This window comes from Blennius ocellaris (genome assembly GCF_963422515.1).
Source record: "Blennius ocellaris genome assembly, chromosome: 5".
Lineage (NCBI taxonomy): Eukaryota > Metazoa > Chordata > Actinopteri > Blenniiformes > Blenniidae > Blennius > Blennius ocellaris.
The window spans coordinates 4,269,286-4,284,345 of NC_137654.1; the positions used below are offsets into that span (position 1 = coordinate 4,269,286).

The following is a 15,060-nucleotide window of genomic DNA, read 5'->3' on the forward strand; positions in this document are numbered from 1 at the left end:
TAGTCCTTCCAAGTGTCCAGAGGAAGTTGCTGATGCAGGACAACAATCGACAAGAAGTAAATCTACTGGTCAGTTCTGTTGTTACTGGTCGGTTCTAGTCGGGTACTGGTCGGTTCTAGTCGGTACTGGTCAGTACTGGTCTACTAGTATCCAGACCTGGATCCATCAGAGACGTCATGAGACCAGACCACCATTCAAGCAGTTATTAAATACTAGAATTCACTCCACGTCTCCGCCAGCATGGAATCGTCTGCACAACATCAGGCCAACCTCCAAAACTCTTCAGTGTTGCAGTAAAAGTGCGACTCATGATAATGACTAATGTTTAAGTAGAAATTCTTCATCAAGATAACGGCCCTCTTTCTTAGTGTCATTCAAACGCATTGAGTGAATTCTTTTTAAAATGAATCACACTTTTATTTTTGGAATTCACACTGCATGGAAACATTTATCTCACTTAATTTGAAAAGTTGATCCATTCTCCAACCTTGCGCAGCCCCACTGTGAACCTTGAACAACGGAGTTGGCTGTAAAGTGTGAGAAGTGATGTGAGACGAGTTCAGTCACACTGTTTAGACATGCTGTAACTCATCTCCATCAGGTTTTAGAGTCAAAACTATAACTTTGTCCTAACAAGAACCAAATCCTAAGGACCAATCAAAGAACATACACAGGGAGGGCTATGATGCTTCTTTAGAATTCAATATTGACAGACACATACTGCCACCTGGAGTCCAGACGTGTGGTGGAGATAAGCTCCACATGAAGATCTTTTCTGGTGCCTGGACCACAGCAGTAAACCTTTTCTATTTATTCACTTCAAAAGAAATGTGCAGTGTGGTTAAACCTGAATTGTTTGTGGTCTGTTACACTGGAACACCACGGAGGAGTTCCTGGATGTCTGGAAACCTTTGAACACCACGTTTCTTAAACAGTCCAGAGTGGTTTGTATCAAGGGGATAATTCACTCAGTGTCAGTTCACCCACACTTTGATGTTTTACGTCAGCTGGTTCCACCCACACTGGTCCTGCTGACCCGGGTTCAACTCTGAATCAGTGCTGAGTTTACACAAATACTGGATTGAAAGAGGAGGTGCATTCCAGGCCCTCCTTTAACAATATGGTATGCAAGACCCAGAATTTGACGTAGTTTCCAGAGTTGGTTGATTTCACTCTCCTGAGACACAAATCCCGTCGCTGCAAGAAACTCTGTGTCGGTCCTCCAGCTGACTAAACCTACAGCAGCTCCACTGGAAAATGGTCCAGGGTGTCCTGAACCAGCTCACACGCTGCGCGTTGTTAACATGAACAGTTCTATAAACATGGTGGATAAATTAAAATATCTTTAAACTTAAAAACGAAATAAATTTTAAAACAAGTTTCACATGAAATAGACTGAAGAAAATGTCTTCAATAAACAGTTAAAGGCTAATGAGCTATGTTCCCAGCAATGGAATACAAGTCAAACCACTATGGGTCAGCCATGTTTGTTTACAAGTGTATGAGCTGAAGGAAGTGGAGGACAGAAAGAGATGCGCATCACAGTAAGAGGCTTCAGTCTCTGCAGGAGGGAATAACGACCATGAAAGAATCTTTCCACCTTGGGAGCCGCGATCAAAACTTCACAGATACAGTGGATCCACACGCTGGTGTGTGTCAACGTCCCCCGAAAGTGAAGAACGTTCTGCAGAGACACTTGTACTTGTGGTGTAAACGGGGTCTTACTTTCAGGAAGCCAAAATGCTGCGACGCCTCCTTGGACCAGGACGGCGTCTTCATCGGTGGTCTCGTCCACAGACAAACTAGTTTCTTTGAGTCTATAGAATGTGTTTAATGAATGCTCAGCAATTGTCCAGCAGCAGTGAAGAGGCAGGCAGTTCTTCTGCCTCGTGGTAGGGGGCGCTCATGAGTCCACTGACTCATGCTGCAGCGCAGACACAGAAACTGAGATAGATCTGTGTTTAAATCTACACTTTATACACAATAGAGGATTATATAGCCAGCATCAAGCCATTTAATTAACTAGACTTTGAATCGGAGTTGTGGTAATACAGGTTTTTTTTCTCTTTGTACTTTTCTCTTTAAACGGTTTATCATTTTGGATCATTTCTTCCTGGTGTGTTGGTGAGTTTTACTCTTTTCTGTCCAACGTACTGTTTTCTCTCAAACTTTGCTTGTTTACAGGGATCAGTTGATCACTTCTTTCTAAAAAGTATTTACTGTCCAGCCCTTCACTAATAGCTAACAGCTACCATGCTAGCGATGGCGTTGGTGAAGGTCTGCCCTCTACCAAGTGATGTTTTCGTCTATTTATTTGTACTGCCTGCTCTATGTGCCTTTTCTCCCCCCACAGTTTGATGGACTATGAACAGAAGCAGGAAATGATTGTAGATCTTTATTTAAAGGTGAGAGGTTTCACCAGGACGGAGGCCGTGGGGGTGGGGGTGGGGGTGGGGTGTGGCCCTTCACTTCCACTGACGCTTCTCATAGTCCCACTTGGCCGCCAAGCCGTCGATGGGGTTCACCTTCATGTCCAGCATCCTCTGCAGCTGCTTGGCCTGCCAGTCCTCATCGAAGGTCAAAGGTCGCTTGGGGTAGACTGGAGAAGAAAGCAGAGCTCTTCATAACAGACTTGAGAACAAGCAGGACACAGTTAACATGGTTAACCGTGGACATTAGAAGAACAAAGAGCCGCTCTTTACCGTAGACCTTTTGCCACCAGACCACCAGGCCTGTGAAGCCCATGAAGATGAAGATTCCCCCGAGGACCGTCTTCCACTCGTCTGAGGGCTGCTTCATCTCCGGGTAGGTCTGGTGGAACATCATGCGGTACACTACACACACACACACGCACACGCACACGCACACGCACACGCACACGCACACACGGACATTTCCACTTCTACCGTTAAAAGAAAAACTAAATAATCATAATTTACACAGACCCACATATACAGCTGGTTCAGAGCTGCTATGAGCAGCCAAACCTGTAGGGGGCAGACTAGCAAGAAGCATGAAGCCATGATAGCCAATCAGAATCCTGGAAATAAACATCCCATCATGAATTGTGACAAATCTCCGTCTACCCTCTTTGTGAAGCAACCAGACAGTTTATCCAGGTCTATAACTGTGGACAGAGTTTTCAGGAATCATTATTTATGGTGAGTCGTAGCTGGATTATGTGTAAATGTGCCCAAGCGCAGAGAAACGTCACCGTTTTTTCCAAATACCTGGGTATGTGGAAACGTGGCCTGAAAGTTAGGGGTGTGTGTGTGTGTGTGTGTGTGTGTGTGTGTGTGTGTGTGTGTGTGTGTGTGTGTGTGTGTGTGTGTGTGTGTGTGTGTGTGTGTGAGTGATCTGAAACGTACATGCGATCTTCTCCTCCTTGCTGAGCTGGCTCCAGGGCCCCTTCTCCTTCTGCTTCAGGCTCTTGTCAGACGCAGTCAGGACGTCTTTGTAGGGCCTGTCGGGCAGCGGCGTGTCCACTCTGTCCCAGTACATGGCTGAGACATGTCCACCGTCTCAGACACGTCTGCAGGGACACAATCACATAGAGACGATCATTGTCAAAGCTGTTTGAATCCCCTCTGGACACAATCACACAAAAACTGTCCAATAGGATCAAAACAACACAATCAACACAATCAACACACTAGAAAAACATTTAAACACAATACACATTCACACTTATTTTGTATTTTACATCTGTAATCAATACTAGTTTCATGATGGAAAGTGCTTAAAAATCATTTTCATTACTATTAAGATAATCAAAATGGTGTCCCAAAACTTTTTTTCCTGGTGGAAGCATCACATCTATTCATCTGTTTATTATTATAAACACTATAGTACAGAATTTGGCACCATGTCATGCAACAGTGTACCGGTATGACAACGAACCCTTGACTCCTCAAAATAAAAAACTGAACAAACCCAAGAATGAGTCTGACAAAAAAAATCTAAGTTAATTTAAAATTGCGATTGTACACTGCGTGTGATGTTCTTCAGTCCAAATGATTAATGATCAATAAGTATTGAAAATGAAGGTCATTTATCTTAATCAGATTTCATAACATGTACAGTTATATTTCATTCAAACTCACCATGTGGACCTGATACTCATCAAATCTTAAGATCAGTTACAAGGTCACAAGAATTTGCCTTTTACTTCATTGAATCTGAAGGTTCCGAGTAGAGTTTCAAAATACAAAAAGAAATGGGAGCAAGAGAAAACGTTTTGAGCAGGCAATGTATTGAAAACAACTAATGAAATAAATAATGTGTTCTATCCCACAGATGCTACGTCTTTCTCACTCGACAGCTGCTCTCTGTACTCGCTCAACTCTGCCTTCACGTCGACACGCTGCTCGGAAGCGCTTTACATTTTTAACGCCATCATTTTCAGTGCCTTAAGAGGCGGCTGACGCTGCAACCCGATTGGTTAGAAGCAGCCAATCAGAACGACTCTGTACGTCTGTGACTGGCTGGTTTTCAACACTCTGTATGGAGAGTTGCAAACAAAAATGTCTTCTTGGGTGGAAAATAGATCTTTCTTTGCTCAGGTTAAGTTTTTCTTTGCTCAAGTTTTTTTTTTTTTTTTTCTGTGCTCAAAATGTCACACTGGATGGCCAGTCTGCATAAACATAATTCCATACTTCAGAGGATGAAGATGATTGAAAGTCGTCTTCCTCACCATGCCCGTGGCTGGCCGTCCTCATGCTGCCGCCCCCCAGAGCCGCCGTGGCTCGCTGGGCCAGGACACGTCCCACCCGGGTCCAGGTCAGACGCAGCATCTGCAGGAAAACAGAAAAATACAGAAAAGATCAGGACCAGTCCAGGTCTGGCTCGGGTAGACCAGTCCAGGGTCCAGAGCTGCTCGGGTGGACCAGTCCAGGTCGGCCCTCGTGTGGGACCAGTCCAAATGTGCTCAATTTGTCAGGATGTCCAGCAGGTGCAGGTCTCCAGATGTTCAGGATAATCTATATATGGTTTTAATAGCATCACGAATGAAATGTGGTATTTACATTCTACTCCATTCTAGCAGGTGGGAGATGGGAAAGTTCCACTTCCCAGTTGGAGAAATATATGTGAATGTGATCAAACTGGGAACTTCCCACTGGGAAAGTGGGAGGTTTAAGGAAATGTCCCAGAAGCAAGTGTGACGCTGCTCAACACGTTATTAGAAACCTTCTTGTACCATTTATTTTTCAAATGAGGGATTTAAAATAGAACAGACCAAAATACTTCATTACTTTAGTGTCATTGGTCCCCACAGTGCAGTACAGTATGAAATACTTCATTACTTTAGTGTCATTGGTCCCCACAGTGCAGTACAGTATGAAATACTTCATTACTTTAGTGTCATTGGTCCCCACAGTGCAGAACAGTATGAAATACTTCATTACTTTAGTGTCATTGGTCCCCACAGTGCAGTACAGTATGAAATACTTCATTACTTTAGTGTCATTGGTCCCCACAGTGCAGAACAGTATGAAATACTTCATTACTTTAGTGTCATTGGTCCCCACAGTGCAGAACAGTATGAAATACTTCATTACTTTAGTGTCATTGGTCCCCACAGTGCAGAACAGTATGAAATACTTCATTACTTTAGTGTCATTGGTCCCCATAGTGCAGTACAGTATGAAATACTTCATTACTTTAGTGTCATTGGTCCCCACAGTGCAGTACAGTATGAAATACTTCATTACTTTAGTGTCATTGGTCCCCACAGTGCAGTACAGTATGAAATACTTCATTACTTTAGTGTCATTGGTCCCCACAGTGCAGTACAGTATGAAATACTTCCAGCATGCAGTAACAGGCTGGATATATACATTGAGAATAGCATACAAGGTATGAGCTCATGTCAGTCAAGTCTCCACCCTCAGTCCTCCAGGGCCCCTGTCCTGCAGGGTTTAGCTCCTCCCAGTTCAACACACCTGATTAAATGAGGGGCTTCGCTTTTTCACAACCTCGGTGGTGACATCATCATTAGATTCAGGTCTGCTGAAGCAGGGAGAGACTAAAACCTGCAGGACCGGAGTTGGAAACCTCTCAACTCGAATAAAAGCTGGAACCAGTAAGAAATGATTTAACTGAAAGGAAAGATATTAGGTTTGAGTAAAAACTCACTGAGACGTAAATGTGGATTATTTTGATAATTATAACACTCTCCTCTCCTCTCTCTCACCCCCCTCACTTCACCTCACCTCCTCACCTCCTCACCTCCTCCTTCTCCTCTCCTCCACTCACCTCCTGTCAGCCTGGAGCGTCAAAGAGAGCTCCACAGGATCAGGTGCTTTTAATTTGGCGGACTGAACCATTGCAATGAGGAGGGGAGCTGAGCAAGGGTTGTATTTCTTAAATGAATGATGTCAAAACAACTGAGTCATTTATGAAAGTTAATGTTTGTTGAAGATTTTCATCAGTTTAGACTATTTTTTAATAGAACTTCACTTTCCAGTAATTCCCTCCAGAGAGTTGCTGTCAGCAGTGGCGGCTGGCCAATAAAGCTGCAGGTCACGTTCAACTTTCTCCATCATAGTTATTGTTAAATGCACACAAACACAAATGTGCAAAAAATTTTGGATTTGCGTCCAGGTTTGTTAATGTTTATAAACATTTAAATGTACTTCTATTTATTAATGATGGAAAATCTAAGTTTGAAAAAACACAGTTTATGTTGCAAGTTGAGGTACAATTCTAAAATTTTATGGAAGATGGATTAATGTGTTGGTGTGAATATACCTGAGGTTGATTTAGTTTTTGCTAAACTCAGATCCACTGTCACTTCAAGTGAATCAGCCCCAAAAGACATTAATTTTCTAAAAGGGATGAATGAATTGTATTCGTTTACCAGTATGTTCATAAAAGAGTCTTAATAAGTGCTGCTCTCTATTCACTAGCTGTTTGAAAGTACAGTCATTTCCAGCACTGGAGGCCTCTCTCAATCTAAAAAAGGCCAGATGGTTGTAATGTGGTCTATTAAGGCGCTGTATTTAAATGAAGTTAACATTGATTGAAAGTGAATATTAATGAAGAGCCAACCTAAGAAAAGTATCACCAGCCGCCACTGCCTGTAAGGTTTAGTTGCTTTGTGGATCTGGTGTTTACAGTAAGTCCTCCCGTGAAAACTTTAAAACTTTAAAGGGTTTAACTGTGTTGCATCAAAACCTTAAAGTCCAGTTTTAGATTTCAACCAAACTTTGAATTGAGCTCAGTTTTCTCTGATTCTCAACTTGAGCTAATTATTGCTCCAGGCTTTCAGTTTTTAGAATAGAATAGAATAGAACTTTATTTATATAGCACCTTTCCCAGACATGAGCCTGTGCTTAACAACACTTAAAAACAGAAAAGAAGGGAAAAAATAGTGGATGGGATGGGGTGATGTGGAGGGAGGAGAGGATGGGGTGATGTGGAGGGAGGAGAAGATGGGGTGATGTGGAGGGAGGAGAGGATGGGGTGATGTGGAGGGAGGAGAAGATGGAGTGATGTGGAGGGAGGAGAGGATGGAGTGATGTGGAGGGAGGAGAGGATGGGGTGATGTGGAGGGAGGAGAGGATGGGGTGATGTGGAGGAAGGAGAGGATGGAGTGATGTGGAGGGAGGAGAGGATGGAGTGATGTGGAGGGAGGAGAGGATGGAGTGATGTGGAGGGAGGAGAGGATGGAGTGATGTGGAGGGAGGAGAAGATGGAGTGATGTGGAGGGAGGAGAGGATGGAGTGATGTGGAGGGAGGAGAGGATGGGGTGATGTGGAGGGAGGAGAGGATGGAATGATGTGGAGGGAGGAGAGGATGGGGTGATGTGGAGGGAGGAGAGGATGGGGTGATGTGGAGGGAGGAGAGGATGGAATGATGTGGAGGGAGGAGAAGATGGGGTGATGTGGAGGGAGGAGAGGATGGAGTGATGTGGAGGGAGGAGAGGATGGAGTGATGTGGAGGGAGGAGAGGATGGAGTGATGTGGAGGGAAGAGAAGATGGAGTGATGTGGAGGGAGGAGAGGATGGAGTGATGTGGAGGGAGGAGAGGATGGGGTGATGTGGAGGGAGGAGTAGGATGGAGTGATGTGGAGGGAGGAGAGGATGGAGTGATGTGGAGGGAGGAGAGGATGGAGTGATGTGGAGGGAGGAGAAGATGGAGTGATGTGGAGGGAGGAGAGGATGGAGTGATGTGGAGGGAGGAGAAGATGGAGTGATGTGGAGGGAGGAGAGGATGGAGTGATGTGGAGGGAGGAGAGGATGGAGTGATGTGGAGGGAGGAGAAGATGGAGTGATGTGGAAGGAGGAGAGGATGGGGTGATGTGGAGGGAGGAGAGGATGGAGTGATGTGGAGGGAGGAGAGGATGGAGTGATGTGGAGGGAGGAGAGGATGGAGTGATGTGGAGGGAGGAGAAGATGGAGTGATGTGGAGGGAGGAGTAGGATGGAGTGATGTGGAGGGAGGAGAGGATGTAGTGATGTGGAGGGAGGAGAGGATGGAGTGATGTGGAGGGAGGAGAAGATGGAGTGATGTGGAGGGAGGAGAGGATGGAGTGATGTGGAGGGAGGAGAAGATGGAGTGATGTGGAGGGAGGAGAGGATGGAGTGATGTGGAGGGAGGAGAAGATGGAGTGATGTGGAAGGAGGAGAGGATGGGGTGATGTGGAGGGAGGAGAGGATGGAGTGATGTGGAGGGAGGAGAGGATGGAGTGATGTGGAGGGAGGAGAGGATGGAGTGATGTGGAGGGAGGAGAAGATGGAGTGATGTGGAGGGAGGAGAAGATGGAGTGATGTGGAGGGAGGAGAAGATGGAGTGATGTGGAGGGAGGAGAGGATGGGGTGATGTGGAGGGAGGAGAGGATGGAGTGATGTGGAGGGAGGAGAGGATGGAGTGATGTGGAGGGAGGAGAGGATGGGGTGATGTGGAGGGAGGAGAGGATGGAGTGATGTGGAGGGAGGAGAGGATGGAGTGATGTGGAGGGAGGAGAGGATGGAGTGATGTGGAGGGAGGAGAAGATGGAGTGATGTGGAGGGAGGAGAGGATGGAGTGATGTGGAGGGAGGAGAGGATGGAGTGATGTGGAGGGAGGAGAGGATGGAGTGATGTGGAGGGAGGAGAGGATGGAGTGATGTGGAGGGAGGAGAGGATGGAGTGATGTGGAGGGAGGAGAGGATGGAGTGATGTGGAGGGAGGAGAGGATGGGGTGATGTGGAGGGAGGAGAGGATGGAGTGATGTGGAGGGAGGAGAGGATGGGGTGATGTGGAGGGAGGAGAGGATGGGGTGATGTGGAGGGAGGAGAGGATGTAGTGATGTGGAGGGAGGTGAGGATGGAGTGATGTGGAGGGAGGAGAGGATGGAGTGATGTGGAGGGAGGAGAGGATGGAGTGATGTGGAGGGAGGAGACGATGGGGTGATGTGGAGGGAGGAGAGGATGGGGTGATGTGGAGGGAGGAGAGGATGGAGTGATGTGGAGGGAGGAGAGGATGGAGTGATGTGGAGGGAAGAGAAGATGGAGTGATGTGGAGGGAGGAGAGGATGGAGTGATGTGGAGGGAGGAGAGGATGGAGTGATGTGGAGGGAGGAGCGGATGGAGTGATGTGGAGGGAGGAGAGGATGGGGTGATGTGGAGGGAGGAGAGGATGGAGTGATGTGGAGGGAGGAGAGGATGGGGTGATGTGGAGGGAGGAGAGGATGGAGTGATGTGGAGGGAAGAGAAGATGGAGTGATGTGGAGGGAGGAGAGGATGGAGTGATGTGGAGGGAGGAGAGGATGGGGTGATGTGGAGGGAGGAGAGGATGGAGTGATGTGAAGAGAGGAGAGGATGTAGTGATGTGGAGGGAGGAGAGGATGGAGTGATGTGGAGGGAGGAGAGGATGTAGTGATGTGGAGGGAGGAGAGGATGGAGTGATGTGGAGGGAGGAGAGGATGGAGTGATGTGGAGGGAGGAGAGGATGGAGTGATGTGGAGGGAGGAGAGGATGGGGTGATGTGGAGGGAGGAGAGGATGGAGTGATGTGGAGGGAGGAGAGGATGGGGTGATGTGGAGGGAGGAGAGGATGGAGTGATGTGGGCTCTCCGGTTGTTCCTGTTAAAAGACGAGCAGCTGCAGTCTGGACGGTTTAAAATGACTGAAGCAAACAGGACGTTCCAATAGTCTGAACAAGAAGAGATCAAAACATGTCGAATCCTCTCCAGCTCCTCCTTGGACACCCTTCCTTTTAGTTTGGCGATGTTCCGCAGGTGGAAAGAACAGGAAGGTGTGAACAGGCTGACATGGCTGTCTGGTGACAGAGACTAAAGACACACCCAGGCTACAGAATCAGGGTTTTATACAATCATTTAACGGCCCAATATGCTGCCTGATGGCTGGAACCCATTTTTGGGGGGCAAGTAAGAGCCTCTGTTTTGCTTGAGTTTAGCTGAAGGTAATTGTCAGTCGTCCAAGTTTGAATGGCCTGCAGTTATTTAAAATGGAAAGTTTATTGCTCTCTGCAGGATTAAAAGAATAAAATAATTGAATGTCATCTGCATACTGTCAGGGACTAGGCTGAGGATCATTGGTGACTTTAGTCAGAGCAGATTCTGTGGAGTGAAGTTGACGGAGGCCATATTGGAACGGGTCACACACACTATGTGCCTCGAGAGCAGATGGAAGTTGCATGGCTACAACTTTTTGAAGTATTTTTGAGACAAAGGGCAGTTTTGAAATAGGCCTGTAGTTCATATAAAGGGTGGGGTCCAGATTTGTTTGTTTTTTTCAGCAGAGGCTGCTTAAAAAGTGTTGGGACAGAGCCTGCTGATAGGGAGAGACTATCGCATTTATGGTGTTAAAGAGAACCTTTGAATTTGTTTTGTTCACAGAAATTAGGTTGGCGAAAGTTGTTCTTGCAGCAGTAATCATTTCACTGAGTTCCAGTAAAAACTCCTTCAGATGCAGCCGGTGGACCTGGAGTTCAGTGGATTTCCATAAAAGCTCTGTCCTCCTTAAGTGTATGGTCTGTTGTTTGGAATTATTCCTTCAGTGCTCAACTCAGAAAGACTCATGAGAGACTCTCTTTATGTTTTACAAGTGAGAGGCTAGATGTTTAAATGACAGACATCACATAAAAGGAGTGTGAATAAAATGCAGCACTTAATAAATGTTACCGTTGCAGTTTTTATAAAGCAGCTTCCACTGCGCCACGTGTCCATCTAAACATTGAAACATTGCTCAGAAGCACGGAATATTGCACAGTCGGCAGGTTTTCTGCACATGTCCAGGTAAATTGACCAGAAGAATTCAGGAATCCAGAGTTTTAACTGTTCAAAATGTTTCATTTATCAGCATGTCTACAATAAAGAAAACATTTAAAACCTTTACTACACCATCATCATTTTTATACAGAGCAGAAACTCTAAAGGTTTAAAAAATGAAGAAGGAGCTTGAATGTTTCCACTGTACTGTTCCCTGTTTTTATTAAATGTTGTCATCTGCACATGTAACTTTGTTTTTCTAATATTGTCTGATTAGTCAGTAAAAAAATGAGGTCAACTACTTTTTTTTTTCATTATTTAAATTTGAATCTAAACTTTTTAAATTGTACAACAGAGGTTTGTACAAGTTTATGTCTTAAGTCCCATAATTAATTCAACTGAAGAGCAAATTTTATATCATTTAAAGCAACTTTAGCGGCTCTTTCAGTGAAGAAAGACAAGTTTAATTCTACTTAGATTTTTTTCAGAGGAGGCTTTTCCATTCTGGTCTCATCCAGTGTGAAATTTCAGTTTTTGTTTTTGTGAGGAATAATTGTTCAACAACCAGTGTGTCGTCCACACGCAGTAGTATTTTATTCCAAAGTAAATCTGGCAGCACAAAGGCAGTTGGCAGCGCGGCAGGTTCCATTTACGAGCCTCAGAAGAGCTGTGGAGAGCAGCAAACGCTTCCATGAGCAATTCATTTAGGCAGGGAAATGACCTTTAGCACGTGCACCATTTACAGTTAACGACTCTCCTCCGAACGTGTGCGGCCCGCGAGGCTTCATGTTGACCGTTTAATTGGCCCTGATTCTTTTTAATGGCTGACAGTGGACAGTCACTTCACAGTGAATCACAGCGTCTTGTTAAGGACGAAGAAACGTTCCTGGATCGGAGCCAAATCCCGGCTTTACCTCGTCTGGGCGCCTCATTACCTTTGATCGTTGCGCTGGCGGATCAGAAAGTGTAGACAGTCAGTAAACACAGAGTTCACGACCTTTAAGATTTGTTGTGTGCAAACAGCAAGTCACAACACTCACTTTTATTTGATTGCCCCCGATCACAGCCTCTGACGAGAAAACAAGTCTTTCATGAACAAGATTGTCTTTCTCACAATGGAAAGGCTTTACAGTCTGCCCTCCTTCCACTGACACATTATTCACACAACCACAGAGTGGAGTTCTCAGCCTCAATTGAACCTTTTTGATGAACGTGTTATGAAGCCATTCTTTCTTAGTGTGTCTCAGCTCTCCACGTCTCTAATATGCTACAACCTTCTTCAAGTGATCCTACTTTCTGTGTCTTTTCATTCTCAGTGAGACCGTGTTAGTGTGTCGCCACTTTCACAATGTGTCCCTGCTTGAACATGCTGACACCCCTGATGTGTCCCCACTGCTTTTCCAATATGTCTCCACTTCATTAATTAGTAATTAACTGTCTCAGTGTTTCTACATTTTGTCAAAGTGTCACTAACCTTCCTGAAGTCCCCAATTCCTGTTGTTTCCCATTGTATTCTCATTTTCCTGAGATGGTCCAACTTTCTCAAAGTGTCCCGACTTTCTCAGTTTGTTGACTTGTGGTGAGTCAGTGTGTCCTCACTGTCTTCTGCTCTGTCTGTGTCTCATCGTCCTCCATAACAACCAGGATCCTCATGGTCACCACTTGCACTCGCTCAGTGTTTTATCATCTTCTTGATCCATCGAAGGTCCCCAGGGAATAGACGTCTCCTACTTTCACACAATGAATTAATCCCCTTGGTGTGGCCACATCACGGCTCCAAGGGAGCTGATGGAGGTCAAGGGTGTGGCTCAGGGAGTCACAGTGGTGGAGGCCACCTTCACATCCAACCTCCAGGTCACCATAGTCCTCAACCTCACACACACACACACACACACACACACACACACACACACACACACACACACACACACACACACACACACACACACACACACACACACACACACACACACACACGCCAGTCACAATGGCGGAAATTGGCTGCAGGCCAGTTGCAGCGTCCTGCTGACCTTCTGACGGTTTCAGGAATCAACCTGTTGCTCAAACACCTGTTTGACCAGTGGTCAGTCCCGTTTCAGTGAGAATGTCTGCTGACCAGCCGGATCACCGCCCAACAACAAACAGCAACGTTTGCATGGAATGAGAAGAAGCGTGAAGCCGTGGGGTTTGTTTTTGCAGCCTTTTATTCCCACATGGACGGCGTAGCGCATGTTTATGTGGATCTATATCAGGCCTTCCTGACAGCAGTACTGTAAACACACAGCTCCACCAGGCTCCACCAGGCTCCACCAGGCTCCACCAGGCTCCACCAGGCTCCATAAAGCTCCACCAGGCTCCACATCAACTTTCACAGACTTCTAGAAATCTCTGAGCTCGATCGCACACTAACTGTCCTGCACGTCCGCCACGTCGGGGGGGGGGGGGGATGGGGGGGGGGTCAGGGGATGACTATCTATCACATACAAGGCAGCTCCATAAAGTGTAGTTTGTTTATTCCTCTTTCAAAGCCAAATACTCACTGTGGTTGCAGGATTTGAAGATGCAACTGCAAGAAAAGCAAAGCAGAGCAGGTCTGGTGAGGAAAAGGCCTGTTTGGGTTTTCTCTCCCGTCTTCAGCCTGGTCTTATCAACACAAAACAACCGAGAAGTGGGCGGGTGAGAGGCTGGATCGTTGAGGGAGGGAGGGAGGGAAGGAAGGAGGGAGGCGTGGAGGGTGAGTGAGACTAAACTGGTGCAAGTAAACAATCCAGTAAAGCATGTGACAGAAAGAGAGAGAGCGGACTGAGGTTACACCAGGACAACATGTTTACAGCACAGGAGGATCTGGATCGGCTGTGCGGCGGCGCGACGTGAGCTGGAAACAGATTCAGCCATTCACCACACACCCACGCCTCCATGACGGCGTGTTGGCGGGGGGCCAGATTCCTCCGGCAGCCGACGGCCCCGGGGTGGGACGTGGAGAGAGAGAGGAGGGCAATGGTCACCGGCAGCAGGGCGGGACCACATCAGGGTCACATCAGGACTCTGGTTGATAAAGCAGATTCAGGCCAGAAACTCCAAACATTCAAACGTTAATCTTCTCAATAGTACTTGTGAGCATGAATGTCAAAGTTCACAGTAACTCTGCAAACAGAACGACAAAGTTAACCTCGACTTCTTTTCTGTGTTTACATGAATTTGACATAATAGCAGGTCATTCTTTCTGCAACACTGATGTTGTTATGGAACATTCAGACTCACTTATTCGTCATGATGTCACTGGAACAGAGAAGTGCTCCTCAATTATTGCACCTTTCTGTTCATTATGGTTCTTCGGTGCAGTGGTTTACCCCCAAACCCAGCATTTCACCGGGCCCATTGCTGAAGTGTCCTCGAGCAAGGTCCCAATTGGGCGGGAGCACCTTCCACGTTGGTGGATGTGTGAATAGGAATGAAAAGTGAAAATGATGCTATTTCAGAGAAATTCCTTTCTCATGTGAGTAACCAGAGTTAACATGAAGTGATGAGAACATTTTGCATAAGACATCAAATGTCTGACCTGCTTTCACATTCCTCAAGAACAAATGAGAACATTCAAAGATATTTGCGATGTGATAAGCTGTTTTTAAAATACTTTTTAGCTGGATGTGCTCCAATTCGCTACCGCAGACAAAGTGGGATTCGAAAATAATTGAATTTGTGTTTTCTTTTAGTTTATTGAAAAACAGATGAGGAAACAACTGCTTCCACTTTGGCACAGCCGGTCTGTAACAAATGTTTTGGTCTCTCATCCAAAAGCTTTCTTTGCCCACAGTCCTCACTGAAAGTGATCTGGAACAGCCGACACA

The 15,060-nt window shown here is 46.0% G+C and overlaps 1 protein-coding gene across 1 annotated transcript; it reads right to left on the reverse strand.

Annotated features, from left to right (window-relative positions):
• Positions 1–2,429: 2,429 nt before the first annotated feature.
• Positions 2,430–13,974, reverse strand: LOC308130984 (cytochrome c oxidase subunit 4 isoform 2, mitochondrial-like). Its single transcript, XM_080497535.1, is given in 6 exon segments — positions 2,430–2,599; positions 2,703–2,834; positions 3,369–3,506; positions 3,509–3,532; positions 4,694–4,793; positions 13,753–13,974. Coding segments are annotated over 5 exon segments (528 nt in total). The 5' UTR covers positions 13,753–13,974; the 3' UTR covers positions 2,430–2,465.
• Between the last annotated feature and the right edge of the window lie 1,086 nt (positions 13,975–15,060).